The following is a 16,896-nucleotide window of genomic DNA, read 5'->3' as shown; positions in this document are numbered from 1 at the left end:
AAAGTGAATATTATATAACCAAATTATCATCTTAGGGCATGACTGTTAACAAACAGAAATTTGAACAAAAAGCTGTTGTATATGATTACTATATTTAAAAGCACATGTTTCTGATTTCAAAGTAATTTACATATAACACACAGGTTTTGGAGAAAAAAATTAAAATGTACCTATGTTTCCACTACCCAGGGGCAACCACTATTAATATTAAAACTACAGATTTCAAGGGTGCGGGTGGCTCAGTCAGTTAATTGTCTGACTCCTGATTTCAGCTCAGGTCATGATCTCAGGGTTGTGAAATCAAGCCCTGCCTTGGGCTCTGTGCTGGGCATGGATCCTGCTTAAGATTTCTCTCTCTCCCTCAGCCCCTACTCCTCCCTACTCGTACATGTATGTGCACTCTTTCTCTCTCTAGAAAAAAAAATAAATACAATAAAACTACAAATTGCAATCTATTTGAGTCCTTTTCCTGTGTATACACACATGCACACGTTATTCTTATAATCAGGATTAAAGGATATATTTAATGTTATGCACTGCTTTGCAAATTTAACATTACACCATAGGAACATTACCATGTCATTAAAACTTTTTCATATGCATTATGTTTTTTAAGGTTTATTTTTTATTTAACAGAGAGAGAGAGAGCACAAATAGAGGGGAGGAGAAGAGGGAGAAGGAAAAGTGGGGTAGGGACTGAGCCACTGAGCCACTCAGGCACGCCAATGTTTTAAAATAGCTATGTAAAATAGCTACCTAACAGTCGCCATGTGGATGTATTACCTAATTCATGTAGCCATTAACCAAAGGCTACTCTTTATAAAGAATTAATTGGAAATAGGACAATATAACTATGTTATCATGAGCTGTTTGGGGGGTAACTGGAAGTAACTAACAGAAAATTTTTTCTGTAAATAAATTTTTACATAAAACCATTTAGACTACAACAAGTCTCTTCAATAAATAGATGTCTTGAGATTAGTATATTTAATGAAAGAAACCAACATTGAATTTTTAATTCAAAAGCATAACAGCGAGGTAATACTATGTCTACCTATTCTGCAGTAACTCTCTGGAATAACACTCAGATACAGGGATGTTGCCTATAAATAAATACCCTTTAAAATAAATTTTCGTCCTATGGTCCAAATTAACAATGAGAAAAAGAATGCTGTCTAGGAAATAATAAGGAAACAGTATATTTTAATGTCTATTTATGGGCTAGTGAAAATCATTCAATATAAAACTTTTTAGAAGATTTTATTTATTTATTGGACAGACAGAGATCACAAGTAGGTAGAGAGGCAGTCAGCGAGAGAGGGAGAGGGAAGCAGGCTCCCTGCTGAGCAGAAAGCCGGATGCGGGGCTCTATTCCAGGACCTTGGGATCATGACCTGAGCTGAAGGCAGATGCCTTAACCCACTGAGCCACCCAGGCGCCCCTAAAACGTTAATTTTTAAGATAATCTTTAAACTTCAATTAGATCAGTTCTGTTACTTTTAGGAAAGAGGTAATAATATTCTATCAGAAGGTGAAAAATGTACATACTGTTTTTTTCCTCTTTAGAAAAATTACTCAAAATAATAAATAAAATTATTTATCAAAAAATAAGATACAGGGGCGCCTGGGTGGCTCAGTCAGGTAAGCATCTGCCTTCCTTCGGCTCAGGTCCTTGGATCAAGCCCTGCCTCTGGCTCCCTGCTCAACAGTGAGTCTGTTTCTCCTTCTTCCTCTGCCCCCCACTCGTGTTTTCTCCTTCGGTATTGCTCTCGCTCTCTCAAATAAATAAAATCTTAAAAAAAAAAGAAGATAGTAAACTATTAAAACTAATAAAGACAAGGGATAAAAAGCTGCTTTGAAGGGAGCAGTTCATTAAAGCAGCAGAAGTACTGTTTCTTTTTTTGAGATGGCTATGATTTTTAAATTACTATGAAGTTTTGCCATTGGAAAAATAATTACTGAACTCTCTTCAGCAAAATTTTAAAAATCAAATTACAGAATTTTAATTTCTTTAAAAAGAATTTTTTAAAAAAAGATTTTATTTATTTATTTGACAGAGATCAAAAGTAGGCGGAGAGGCAGGCAGAGAGAGAGGAGGAAGCAGGCTCCTAAGCAGACAGCCTGATGCAGGGCTGGATCCCAGGACCCTAGGATCATGACCTGAGCTAAGGCAGAGGCTTTACCCACTGAGCCACCCAGGCACCCCACAGAATTTTAATTTCTAAAAAGTGGTAGAGCAAAGCTGAAAAAGCTACTCTACATCACTTTACTTGATCTAAGAGAAGGTTAATAAGCATTGCCAGAGGCAAGGGCAACAAAAGCAAATATGAACTACTGGGACTTCATGAAGATAAAAGCTTCTACACAGTGAAGGAAACAATCAGCAAAACTAAAAGGCAACCTATAGAACGGGACAAGATATTTGCAAATGATGTATGTGATAAAGGGTTAGTATCCAAAAATCTATAAAAAATTTATTAAACTCAACACACATAAAACAAATAATCCAGTTAAGAAATGGGCAGAAGACAATAACAGACATTTTTCCAAAGAAGACATCCAGATGGCTAACAGACACACAAGAAGATGCTCGACATCACTCAGCATCAAGGAAATACAAATCGAAACCACAATGAGGCATCACCTCACATTGATCAGAATGGCTAAAATTAACTCAGGAAACAGATTTTGGCGAGGATGCAAAGAAAGGCAAACCCTCTTACAAGCTGGTGGGAATGCAAACTGGTGCAGCCATGCAGCCACTCTGGAAAACGGTATGGAGGTTCCTTGAGAAATTGAAAAAAGAACTACCCTACTAGTGATACATATGACAAAAGATGGGAAAGACCTATACATTGAAAACTACAAAGCACTGCTAAGAGACCTAAATCAATGGAGACAAATACCATGTTCATGGATTGGAAAAGACAATTTCTAGATGTCAATTCTCCCCAGATTGATCTATAGATTCAATGGAATCCCAATCAAAACCCCAACAGCATTTCTGGAGAAACGGATGAGCTGATTTTAAGATTCATATGGCAATGCCAAGAAGCATGAATCACTAAAACAACCGAAAAAAACAAAAAAACAAAAAAACAAAAAACAAAACAAAACCAACCCACAATTGAAAGATTAACACCACCTGATTTTAAGACTTATTTTAAGGCCACAGTAATCAAGAAAACGTGGTACTGGCATCAAGACAGATTAATGGAACAAAACATTAAATCAACAAAGAAATGCAAATTAAAACTGCAGTGAGATATTACATACCTATTAGAAAGGCTAAGATTAAAAAGACTGGCCATACCAAGTACTGGTGAAGATGTGGAGCAACTTGAACCCTTACACATGGCTGATGGGAATGTAAAGTACCCTTTGGAAAAGTCTGGCAGTTTCTTAACAACAACAAAAACAAACATACACCCACCAGGTAACAGAGCCATTTCATTCCTAGGTATTCATCCCCCAAAAAAAGAAGAAGAAAGAAAGAAAGCATATGTTATGTAAAGCCTTGCATATGCAGTTTTATTTGCAGCAGTTCAAAACTGGAAACAATGGAAATGTTCACCAACAGATATGGAGAAGACATATACTGGAACACTACTCAGGAATAAAAGAAATGGACTATCAATATAGTAACAACATGGATAAATCTCAAGATAATCACACTGAGTGAAATACCGGGCCAAGAAAAAAAAAATGTGCATTCTGTATGATTCCACTTCCGTAAAATTCTAGAAAATGTAAACTGATCTCTAGTGGATTAGTGGGGTGGGTGCCAGTAGAGGGAGAAGTGGGGAAGGTTAGGTAAAAGGGTCACAGAGAGGCATGAGAAAAATTTGTGGGAGGGGATAGATATGTTCATTATCTTGGTTGTAGTAATGGTTTCATGACAGTATGTATACATGTAACAAAACATCAATGTATACACATTAAATATACATAGTGCAGCTAGAGTATGTCAGTTATACCTCAATAAAGCTGTTTAGAAAAACAAAATGTAACAGCATGCCAAATCAAACAATAGAGAAATACACAAGGAAATCAATGGGGAAAAAAATTACTTCTAAAAAGGCTTCCACGATGTCCCTGTATTTCCTGTTTTCATTATGGGTGGAAGGGGGATATAACATAACATCTGTTTCATGCCCCAGAGCACACCCTTAACCCTTGCCAGCTGTCTCAAAGTACATGCTTTTGGTGGTGGGGGTGGGGATGGATCCACTCACAACCATCAATTCCCATAAGAAAAACAAGCTAAAGTGTAAGCCCTATTGACAACAAATATTTAATCTAAAGATTCATCTTTTGTATGAAGAATAGCATATTACTGAATATGCTGTTTGAAATGGATGGACTGTAAAACTTTTGTTCTAATAAACATAACTAAGAGTAAATGACTACTGAGTACCTTAAATAGCACTTGCTATCGCATTTAATCCTTACAATGTATCATTCTGCTGATAAAGCTTATAGTGTAAATAACTGGCCAAAAATCACACAATTAAATGGCAGTACTCTAAACTTTTGATTTGAAAGCTCCATACTCATACAGCTATACTTAATTTGAATATTCTAATCAATGGCTTTGTAGACTGCCTAGTAATTATCTTTATGTCTCTCTTGTTTGAAAAGCTAGAACTTCACATCTGGACTTCACTCAGAGAGAGGAGGAATAAAAAATATCAGCCATTCTAACTATAAAATAATTAAAATATGGCCCCAAACACCCACTGATTAAATCCCTTCTAAAACATGTTTTACAGTAAAGGTTATGAACATAAATCTAAAAACCTTAATAAAACCTGACATCGCATCAGATCTAAGGCATGCAGATATAGTACACCCAATGTGGAAGACTCAAAAATAAATGATTTAATCTAACTTTTATTAGCAATCAAATCTATTTTTCCAAATGTTTTAAATGGCCATTAAGGGTCCTCCATCTTCCTCTGGAGTAGTCAAACCTCGCTGGGAAGCCATCTCCCAGATCTGCTTAGAATTAATGAGCTCTCTTACTGAACTGTGGGATGCTAGCCCAGGAAACCCAGGACAGTTAGTTCATGAGCGATGTAATTTGCTTTCACTGTGGAAGGGATTCCTATAGTGTACTCATTCATGAAAATAAACTGGTCAAAGAGAAAGACTTTCACAAAGAATGTTTCACTCTGACATAATCTCTTGTAAAACAGAAAATCACTTTATATAAAAGTTCAATTAGGACCAAATACAGTATAAATGGCCTCTGTAGCAACTAGATTTTTAAATACAGAGAAGCTGAATATTACTCTATTTTCTACCAACTTTCCTGGTTCCATGCCAAACACGCCTTGGCTGCAATAGAAGAACGAGGAGGCTTTTATATTTTGGGGAGAAAAGTAACTATGGCGGGGGCTTTTCTAGAAGGGTGTAGTTGCAATCTGGCACTTTGCAGAAATTCTGGAAAATGAATGAAGTTCTTTTATAAATTTAGCTCTATATGTAGGATCTGGGACCTTTATAATAAATATATTCCTATAAAAACCCAAGCCCTGCCAATGTGACCTACTATTTATTTAGCAGCAACTGTGAACCATATGGTTTTGTTCAAAGTTGCAAGGTTGAAGAATAGATTTTATGCCCAGGAAAAAAATCTATTCTGAAGGTAAAGAGGGAAAAAGGATAAGCTTTTTTACTTAAACAGAAAAAAAAAAAAAACCCAATCTATTTCAAAACCTTTTCAACCCACGAAACATGAATTAAGAAAGAATACTAAATGTAAGAAAATTAGTAAGCTGCCATATTAGTCCGAGAAGCCCAACAGGTGCTTGTTGCTAAGCAAGAATTATAGAAATAGTAACAGTAAAATCTTTATATATTATAGAAGCACAAACAAACAAACAAACAAACAACTACAAACATTTCATTTTAACTTTAAGAATCTGGTATGGCAGTTGCTTTTCTCAAAAGGACTGAAACAGTTTTGACCCCAGCTGCTACTGATTTTATCTAACAATAGACTGTTTAAAGATGTCTCACTTCTGGTGAAGCTATTCATTTCAACCTACACTGCATCTAGCTTAAGCTTCAGAAGATAACTTTATCACCTCCAAGCCCTATGCAGACTAAACACAACACTTGTGCCCCATTCTGAATGGTATCTTATATCCAAATGTTCCCTTAATTATAGCTCCTGCTTCTCAAGCTGCTCTTTCAACTTGTCAGAAGCTGCCTAAAGTAACTAAAATTGGATTCGCGCAGAAAAAATGTATTTTAGGAAAACATGTGCAACAAGCACCTACGCATCTGTTAACATTAAAACCAGAAGGCAGTATGTTCAGCCACATAAGAACAAGCTGTAAAATTTAATAATTCACAACATCCACTCTGAAATCTTATGGCAGTCTTTTATTTATTTATTTATTTTTGAATATTTTATTTATTTATTTGACACAGAGAGAGATAGAGAGAGATCACAAGTAGGCAGAGAGACAGGCAGAGAGGGAGGGGGAAGCAGGCTCCCTGCTGAGCAGAGAGCCTGATTCAGGGCTCAATCCCAGGACCCTGAGATCATAACCTGAGCCAAGGGCAGAGGCTGAAGCCACTGAGCCACCCAGGGCCCCTCTTGCAGTCTTTTAAAGCAACACATCACAATGGCACGATCATTTCATCTATTTGACAAGTCTTTACTGTCTGTCTGTAAGCCCTACGCTGGGTGCAGAGGATACAGTGATTAGCAAAATAGACACTTTTGGTTTCTAAGGCTGAAAAGCAAAGAGAAAATAAGGTTGGCCTGGTTTTTCTATTCGAGGCAGCCATCCCCCCACCATCCCACCTCAATTGTGAAGGGGTTGAGTCCCACAAGTTTTTGTAAAAGTCAACTGTAATATTTATATGGGGAACCGCCTCCCGGAGCCCCAGTGCCAACAGGGGTAGATCTTCAGCTGAATGTCTTTAACATATGTTGCCAAACTACTAGAGTTTTCTAAAATCTGATTGCTATTTATAATAATATTGCTCCTAGAAAATGCTTTCTGGGTTTTACAAGGAGTCACTGGTATGAGCCAAGCACTTCCCAGTGCAGCTTAGGCACTTCGGGTTCTAAGCTGGTAACACCTACGGGCAGGAGAGCCAGGTTCTCAGATGAGAACCAAGAGAAGAAATGAGAAAACAACAGGCAATACGAGTGAGAATTAGGAATAAGCTCACAATTCCCCCAATCCTTTTCTCTCTTCTCTTCATTGAGCAAAAAAATATGAAATGGGAGCAGAAAAATAAGAAATGGGAGGGTGTCCTGGGTTTAATCAGTTTACAACTACTGGTAACAATGGGATGGGGTTATGAGAAACAGAATAGTTTCCAGGGATGTACAGGGAAAGGAAGAAAATTCACTAATAGTGACAAAAGGGGGAGGCCTGTGGAAGTGGCAGAAATGAGTCACCAGCCAGAGTGAACATTTATATGCAATGTACATTGGCAGGGGAGTCATTAAAAAACCAGGCACTGCTGAGGGCACACTAGAGTCATCCATTCATAATATTAGCGACCACTGACTATTCCTTGGATATGGGGAACATGGTATGTGCTGAAAGAATCTACATAAAGGGTAAAAAATGGCTCCCACGCTGTTGCAGGATCTGCAATGCCTGGCAAATTGCAATATTACACAAATACTAGTTATTAATCATTTATTCTTATTACAGAGAAGGAAGCTGTGCTCCAGACAGATTGAATGATGTGACCAAAGTCATACAGTTCTAATTAGCAGTATGGAAGGCAAAGACCCAGGCAATGAACTTTAACATATGTGACTAGGCATGTGTCAAAGCCATAAACATGTGATCCCCAGGGAGCCACAAAACCCAATACTGAAGCAAGCAGGGAAAGGAAGAACAGAAAACAGACTCCATCCTCACCTCCACCCCCCACGTATCAGAAGGGAACTGCCTCATGCACTCTGGAGAACGAAACCACTGGAAATTACTTATCACATATGACAAAGCTACCAGGGAAAACAAAACAAAACAAAAAACCCAATAGTTTTCAGTGATAAACTACCCTGAGGCATACTCATTAAACAGAAATGTGAGTCTTTTTCAGTCATTCTTGAAAAACACATTAGCATGTCACTTTAAGAGCACATAGAAATAATAGGTTTAGATTTAATTTTATCACAATTATAATTTTAGAGTAATCCAAGAAAAGACTACCCAGATATGACCAAACGAACACATTTACTCTGTATCAGTGCAGGAAGGGAAAAAGGCTTTTTGTATGAACTCTTTTGAGTGGTTATTGTTGCTACTTAGGAAATCACTGATTCTCTAAGCCTCCTTGAAATTATCTAGAAAATTATCTTTGTTGCTGCAAAAAAAAATCTTCATGGGGTGCCTGGGGGGCTCAGTGGGTTAAGCCTCTGCCTTCGGCTCAGGTCTTGGTCTCAGGGTCCTGGGATGCATCGGGCTCTCTGCTCACTGGGGAGCCTGCTTCCCTCCAACCCCTGCCCACCACCCTACCTGCCTTTCTGCCTACTTGTGATAATAAATAAAATAAATAAACAAAATCTTAAAAAAAAAACTTCAACAATGGAGCTTCATATGAACACACATGAAATAAATATTAATGCAATATTTTAAAAAGCAGATAATTTTGAAAACAAAACAAAACCAAAATACTTCATAAACTTTTTACCAGTGAGTTTTAAGATGTATACGGATATAACCTCTAATTAAAATTTGAGACTATAAAGCTCTTCTTAGATCCTTAGTCTTGGGTGAGCGCTATGCAGGGGCTACTCTCTCCAGCATGCTCAAGTCTCTCTTCTTTGGCCATTTCTCCTCCCTCTCTTCCTCCTGCTGCTTACACAGATACCCTTACTGTCTTTTCTTTGCATCTGCAAATCTGATCTCAGCACAGATTGGGAAACATCCTCACAACGGTGTAAAGGGTTCATGAAACTTGAAAGGAGGTATACCCCCTTATATTTTTTAAATTAGACTTTATTTTTTTAGAGCAGTTTTATTTTTCATCTTATTTTTACTTATTATTTTTAAAAGATTTTGTTTATTTATTTGACAGAGATCACAAGTAGGTGGAGAGGCAGGCAGAGAGAGGGGGAAGCAGGCTCCCCACTGAGCAGAGAGCCTGATGAGGGGATTGATCCCAGGACGTGAGATCATGACCTGAGCCGAAGGCAGAGGCTCAACCCAATGAGCCACCCAAGTGCCCCTTACTTATTATTTTTAAGTAGGTTCCAAGCCCAGTATGGAGCCCAATGCAGGGCTTGAACTCATGACCCTGAGATCAAGATCTGAGCTGAGATCCAGAGTCAGACACTTGACTGACTGAACCACCCAGGAACCCCTATTAGAGCAGTTTTAGGCTCACAGAAAAACTGAGTGGAAAGCAGAGTTTCCACATATGTCATACCTGCCTCCCCCCTCCCCCTTAAGTCTTAACAGATATCAAATACTAAAACAACAGTAAGAATTCTTTATCTGGGGTCTAGGGAATCCAGAGATGGTCTTCATGGAGTCCTTGATCACCCAGATATTATAACCTGAATTTTGGTATATGGACATATATACATTTTTTAGGAAGCAAGTCTCATTGCGTTCTGAAGCAGCTGGCATTCAAAAATGGTTAAGGCCTCTAAGCCAAAGAATGAAGTTCAAGGTCCAGACATGAGGTAGAGAGACTAAAGAACTATTTTGGGGTCAGAAAGGCTTTACCAGCATCCTTAAAAGCACACCACACAGGTAGCTGCCAGAGCAAGTATCAATATGTACACCCAGACCTTGAACTTCAACAGGGGCTACAGAAATAGGTTAAAACAGGTTAAAGAAATTTCAACCCATGAAATGACTTTCAAAACATACAATGACTTCTTTTTTTTTTTTTTTTTGGTTTAACACACCTTTAAAGCCTCTATCACGAGGTCCCTTGCTTCAAGCTCTCCTTCAAGAATACTGAATAGTGTTAGGAGTTCAGGCTTGCTGAGTTTTTCCAGATTCATCCTGAAAGCCTAAAACAAAGACAATGATCAGACAATCTCCAGAAGACAGAGTGGGTTTGATATTACTAAAGAAAAAAATAAAGTGAGTCAGACAAGAAAAGAACAACAATTACAGTAAAAAATGGTTTAAGATGGCAAACAGTACAATTAAGTAGAAAAAATAAGAGCCTCTGATATTAATCATAAACTGAGCAGTAAGGGAAAATAAAATTCACCTTAATTACAGATTTCATCACTATTCACAAAGATCAATTTTTCATCATTTTTCCTCCAGGCATATTTATGAACATCCTGGGAGGTCTCAGAAAGAATTAGTCATGAGTTTTGTTACTATAAGCACAGGTAAAATTCTGTTACCATGAACACTATTTCACCAGAAAATCACGAGATCATGAAAGACTTCCCAGTTTTAGAGAACCAAATTCCTAAACTCTTTATAAAACATTCTGGTATCCCTCTGAAGTTGGATGAAACAAAACTTGGGCAAAGACAATGGTTGGTGGCAGTATGGGAGACAATTCTTTTTAAACCATCTGCTTTCACGTGATAGGTGTTCTCTCTGAAATAGAGCTTAAAAGGAAAAACACCTACCATGGTATTTATATTTCATATAGTAAAATAAGACTTCAATCTAACCATCATACAAATATACTTCCAAATAATTTCTTAAAATATACCCTCCTTATTAAACATCTTAACTGGACAGATTACTACAAACTGAATTTATCTGACTCAGCAAATTCACGTTTCCAAGAAGTCTTATATCTTCTGAAATATGTTAAATGGCAAACTGCATAGCACAGACTCAATCCTTTCTACAAGATTAATTTCTCAAAAATCACAAAGAGACAGAAGTTAGACTGCTACACAATTTTCCAAGGGTCTTCCGACCAGTGGGTATGGTGAGATACATTTTGTAACTTCCGAGGCTGAGCAAATACTACTTTCCTTTTCCCTCTTTTTACTTCCAAATTGTGACTCTCATATAGTTTCCTTTAAAGTGAATTACAGCATGACTAGTTCACACACCCTCCAGTAATTCCCAACTCTTATGAACACATGAAATTTTAGGAGGCAGACAAAGAGTCATTGATTCCTTCCAGAGCTACCGCCTCTCAGTGAGGGAGAGCATGTAGGGAAGGCCTACTTCACTGTTGTTAGATTGTGTTCCAAGACATGCCGTACGAATCTTTTGCCACGTGGCAAAATATGTTCCATCTAACTTCAGTTTTAACTGCTAACTTTCTAACTACTAAGTTTTAGCAGCTGGTTAAGTGGTCCTCACTTTGAGATTAGAGAAGACCTCTCACATCAGGTATTTTAAAAATAACTAAAAAAACCTAATAAAGCACAGAAACCTAATAATGCCACACACTTAATTTAAGATGGGATGCTGGAAAGAGTGTCTGGCTTTGCAGTCAGATAGATGCCAGGTCTGTATAACCTTAGCTGTGTGATTTGGGGCAAGTTTTCTGATTCTCGGTTTTCTTATCTGTGAAAGGGGGATGATGATATCAAACTCATAGGGTTGCTGTGAAGACTGGGTTAATAAATGTAAAACATCTTGCCAAACTCCAGATACAAGCTGAACAATGGTCTAATTATTAATAACTAGTATCCTCTCTCATTTTCCACAAGAATTCTAAGAAAGGCATTATCAAAATTGGGGGCAGCCAAGATCAATGACCTCAGAAATACCTTCAAGCTGCCCTTTTGTGGTTTGGAAACACAAGTGGAGAGGGGTGATAGCATCCTGGAGTGAAGAACAGTGAGGAATTTAAGCCACCAGTTGAGTCACACTGGTTTCATGGATGAAACCCTTCCCCCTCTTCCTGATGGTTTCATGGTTCAATCTCACAGAGATTAAAAAGCACAGGAAAAATCCTATCATTTTATGCCCATGCCCTTCCCTCCCAAGATATTAAGCAGAATAATAGGCACTTACTTGGAAAAGTACTCTGTAAACACCAGCTACCCTGAGGAAATGAACAGGATGCAGAAACACCAAAATAATAATGGCACTGTTCACACGTATTCTCCTTTTTTTCCTTCAATATCTTTATAGTCCTTCAAAACTCTTATTTAGAGATCTAAAACTGGGGCTGAAGGAAGCAGTGCCCGGTGAGGAAAGCTTAACAGACCGGGAGCGAGGTGTGCAGAATTTCAAGTCTGGGCTCTGCCACTGAGTAGCTCAATGGCCGTGGGGACAAAAGTTACCCAGTTGCTCTGGCTCGGAGTTTCCTCACAGGTAAAATCAGAAAGACTAGATCATCTCTAAAGTCCTTCTGGTTTCCATTCCAAACTTTCATGGGTAAAAATCCAGAACTAATTGTTAGAGAATCCAATGAAATAAAAATAAAGTGAATATACAATAAACTAAAACAGACAGTACCTAAATCAAAGTCTTGGATCTGTTGTGATAAATATACGTCCTCATAAAAGAGGAAAATTGAAACAATCTTCAGAGTCACTTAACTATTCAGCCTAGGCAAGAAAAAATTCCAATCTTTGTCAATGGCATAAAGCACTATAATCTTGTTATCTGCATTTGTAAATCGCTTCACCATACAAATCTTAGTATCTGGAACAATCTGCTAATATGTACCCACTGGTCCAGCTGAGTGTCTACGTAAGGTAAATACAATACAAATATGACACAGGAGGAAAAAAAGGGTCACAGCTCTGTAACTGAAAAACCAATAGGTCTATTTTCACATACTCTTATAACCTTTCTTTGGAAATACTAAAATTCAGCAGTTCTTTGCTGTTCTTTATATTTGAATCCAATCTTAAATTTGCAATAAATTTAATATAAATGAAAGACCATAAAACCACATCATGTTTTAGGGGAATAGTGATATTCCTGGGAGTGGGGGTAAAGGTGGGGGGTGGGGATGATACTGACCTGATAAGTGGCAGTCACACTTTCTGCCTCGAGGATAAATTCTTAAGGTCTTCTTCAGTTAAACTCTGGGAAAATTGGCAAATATATTTAAAATGCCATCAGCATGGTGGAAGAGTGTCCGATGCTACAAAATAATAAGAAATTTATTTCTATGTTACTATACCATAAATGATTGGATAAACCCCATGAATGTCAGCTATGATTACAACTGATAAGGCCTGACAGGTGTGGGTTGATACAGACAAGAAAGAAAACAGCCACTTTTTCAAGTCGAAGCTGAGTAATAAAACAAAAATACCATGCATCTGACTTCCTTTTTGCATTTATAGTTAGGGAAGGTGAGGGCTTTCAAAACCTTTTTTACTTTAAGATGTACACTGCCAATTCAAGGACTAACTTATGAATGTCCTAGAAGAGAAATGACTTTGTCTCCCTGAATTGACAAAAGCCTATTTGCTTAAATCACCATGACTGATGCACAATACACTTGGATGGAAAAATTACATAATTACAACCAAACTTTTCGAACTGCTAAATTTTGTAAGGTACACCTTTATACCCTCACCTTCTGCCAGGCAATGCACAGACAAATCAACCTGTCACCATCTGGACTTTGTCTGTAAGGCTAATTCCTCATCCTAGCTCTTACTTTTCCCCATTTTTTCCCAAATATTAAGTGTTGAATTACATGCAAATTCTGCGTTTATATTTTCCTAACAGTATATCAGACCCTGCAAACTTTTAAAAAAATGATAGACTTTAAATTTTATGAGGAAACACAACTTTTGTCCTGTACTTTAAGGCACCAACTCTTAAACTTGACTCCCGTTCTTGTCTAATATATAAATGATGTGGCCCAAGATATTTGGAAAAAGGCTGTTGCTAATTCCATATTAATTGCCAGATTTTTGGCGTGTCGTAGTCTACAGACTCATTCTCTACTTGCTTTCTGAATGAGCTGTTACTTGTCACTGTCATAATCCATTAAGTAACTCTGAAAGACAAGATCATTTCAACCAGATGCTCAGTTCATTCCTTCCATTTGAAAGTCTCCAAGACACAACTTTCCTTAGAGTTTAGAGGCAGATATGTCTGTACAAGGCATGCCTCAGTCTATAAATCTGAAATAAAAACCACTCGTAGACAAGTTGTCTGAATACATTATCATACACTGTGGCACAGCTAACTGTAGCTATAGTAAGCTATATAGTTTTCTCAATTAAAAAATAAATATATATAAGAAAAGAGACAGTGCGCCTGGGTGGCTCAGTGGATTAAGCCTCTGCCTTCGGCTCAGGTCATGATCCCGGGGTACTGGGATCGAGCCCCGCATTGGGCTCTCTGCTCAGGAGGGAGCCTGCTTCCCCCCATCTCTCTCTCTCTTCCTGTCTCTCTGCCTACTTGTGATCTCTGTCAAATAAATAAAATCTTAAAAAAAAATATAAATCTGAAATAAAAACCACTCGTAGACAAGTTGTCTGAATACATTATCATATACTGTGGCACAGCTAACTGTAGCTATAGTAAGCTATATAGTTTTCTCAATTAAAAAATAAATATATATAAGAAAAGAGGCAGTGCGCCTGGGTGGCTCAGTGGGTTAAGCCTCTGCCTTCAGCTCAGGTTATGATCTCAGGTTCCCGGGATTGAGCCCCGCATTGGGGCTCTCTGCTTAGCAAGGAAGGAGCCTGCTTCCCTTCCTCTCCGCCTGCCTCTCTGCCTAATTGTGATCTCTCTTTCTTTGTATCAAATAAATAAAATCTTAAAAAAAATATATAAATTATACATATTTTGCTACCTGGGGAAAAATAAACCTATTTATGGGATAGGTATGAAACTTATTTTTAGGTTATCTATAAAAATTTTAAACATCAGTTTGCCCAGCACACCATTTGGTCTATTCACAGGCTACTTTCCATCAAGCCAGGACCAACAGTCAGGAGTGTGTGAGTCTTCGACACAAACTTTTATGTGCCAACAGTCACAAGAGTGGAGGCTACCAAGAAGGGTGCCCTCACCCCTCCTTGACCCTCCTCAGTGGCAGTGCTGATTTTGCCATGGAGGGATGTTGCTGTGGCTCGGGTTCTGTTCATTTTCCCTTCTCTGGATAATACCCAAGCTCCATTCGTTCTGGTTCTGGTTGCTCCTTTTCATTCTTGACGAAGCCCCAGGTTTTGCTCTAGAAATCTGAATTCTACAGAAGAGCAGGAGTTGCTGCCTTTTTTTAACCACAGGGACACTGGTTGGCAGAAAAAGAAACACCCTAGGTTTCTATAGCTATGTAAGCAGGAGGGCAGGGCAGGGTGGAGTGCAAATGTGTTTGTATATCTAGTATCTGGGTGTGTGTATGTCTTTATGTGGAACAGTAGGCTTGATTTCTAAATAGTGGGTAGTATGGGGCATGAAAGGAGAAAAGCACATTTTTGGTAAGTCTTAGGTACTTCTGGACATAGAAACACCTTAAAAAAATCTACACAGATCTGGGTTTTTTTTTTTTTCTTTTTTTTCTTTTTTAAGTCAACTTGGCTAGTATAAAAAACCAATCAGTTGTTTTGCCCAGAAAATCACACTTGCAAACTGCATAAAAATCACTTCTTTAATATATACTGAGACATCAGATTTAAAAAAACTTATACTTGGGCTGCAACTGACTGGGATTCAGGCCATTTAGTAAGTTTTTAGTATTAGCAATAAGACAGAGAGCAAATTTGTTCCAACTATGTGAGGATTTTCACATACATATCAGCTAAGGCAACATATAGGAGGCCAATTAATTCTTAAAATTCAGAGTCAACACTGACATACAAAATGGGTGTTTTTGAGAGCTTTCCACTAGATAATGCACTTCCTTAAAAACCCAGAATATATGAAACTTAAAAAATAAAATAAACATGTCACATTTATAAATACTACATCTAAATATGGACAAAAATGCACTGCTATTTTTAAAAATGTATCCAAAGCAACCTACTATCTGGTGGAAGGCGTTGACACATTACCTTGACTATCTCAAAAAGATTTGTTTCCCCACCCTCTGGCACTTCTAGTTTTTTGGAAGGGTTATTTATGCATTTGGGGTAAGAGAGTGGCAACATTCCAAACTATATTTCTCATTCCACTTTTGGCATTTTAGGATTAGTCTAGGGAAGACAAACATGTCAAAATACTACCAGAAAATAATTTTCTGACCAAGAAAGCAGATCTTTTGTATGTTTACTAAAGAGAGTTGTTTTTGCTATTACTATTTACAAAGTTTCTAAAACCAAGGTATAAAAACAAATATCATTTTACTGAATTCTACAATACTAAGCAATATAAGCTTTACTACAAATGACAAATCAATCTTTCAGTTGAAGATAAAAGATATTACTGGACTATTTGGATCCTTATATGTCTATGTGTTATAATAAATGTCTGGACTAGGGGTGTCTGGGTGGCTCAGTCGGTTAAGTTCCAACTCTTGATTTCTGTGCAACTCATGATCTCAGGGTTGTGGGATCAAGCCCTGCATTGGGCTCCACTCTGAGTGTGAGCCTGTTTAAGATTCTCCCTATCCCTCAGCTCCCACCCCCTGCTCACTCTCTTTCAGGAAACAACAACAACAACAAAAACAAACCTGTTTGGGCTAAATTGGATGCCTGCCCCCATTCAGATATTCAAGTCTTGATCCCCAACGCCTCAGAATATAATGTATTTGGAGACAGGGTCTTTAAAGAGGTATTAAGTTAAAATGCGGTTATTAGGGTAGGCCCTAATCTACTATGGCTGGTAGCCTTTTAAGAGGGGAAACCTGGATACAAACAAGGGACAGGGAAAGACCAGGTGAAGACACAGGGGGAAGAGGGTCATCTAGGAGTCAAAGAGAGAAGCCTCAGAAGAAACCAATCTTGCTGACATATTTCCAATTTCTAGCCTACAGGATTTCGAGAAAATAAATTTCTGTTGTTTAAGCCATCCGGTCTGCCTTGTTATGGCAGTCTAAGAAAATGAA

At 37.9% G+C, this 16,896-nt stretch overlaps 1 protein-coding gene across 1 annotated transcript in view; it reads right to left on the bottom strand.

Annotated features, from left to right (window-relative positions):
• CTTNBP2NL (CTTNBP2 N-terminal like) overlaps nt 1-16,896 on the bottom strand; it is a 51,296-nt gene that overhangs the window by 25,491 nt on the left and 8,909 nt on the right. Inside the window, exons 2-3 of the mRNA XM_044238919.1 lie at nt 12,906-13,029; nt 9,902-10,009 (exon numbers count right to left, since the gene is read on the bottom strand). Of these exons, the coding sequence (XP_044094854.1) occupies nt 9,902-10,000 (99 nt within the window). The 5' untranslated portion in view covers nt 10,001-10,009; nt 12,906-13,029. The remainder of the gene's footprint in view (nt 1-9,901; nt 10,010-12,905; nt 13,030-16,896) is intronic.

The sequence above is a fragment of the Neovison vison genome, chromosome 2 (genome assembly GCF_020171115.1).
Source record: "Neovison vison isolate M4711 chromosome 2, ASM_NN_V1, whole genome shotgun sequence".
NCBI classification, from domain to species: Eukaryota; Metazoa; Chordata; class Mammalia; order Carnivora; family Mustelidae; genus Neogale; species Neogale vison.
Note: the sequence above shows the minus strand (reverse complement) of the source record. Positions and strands in the feature narration are given on the sequence as shown.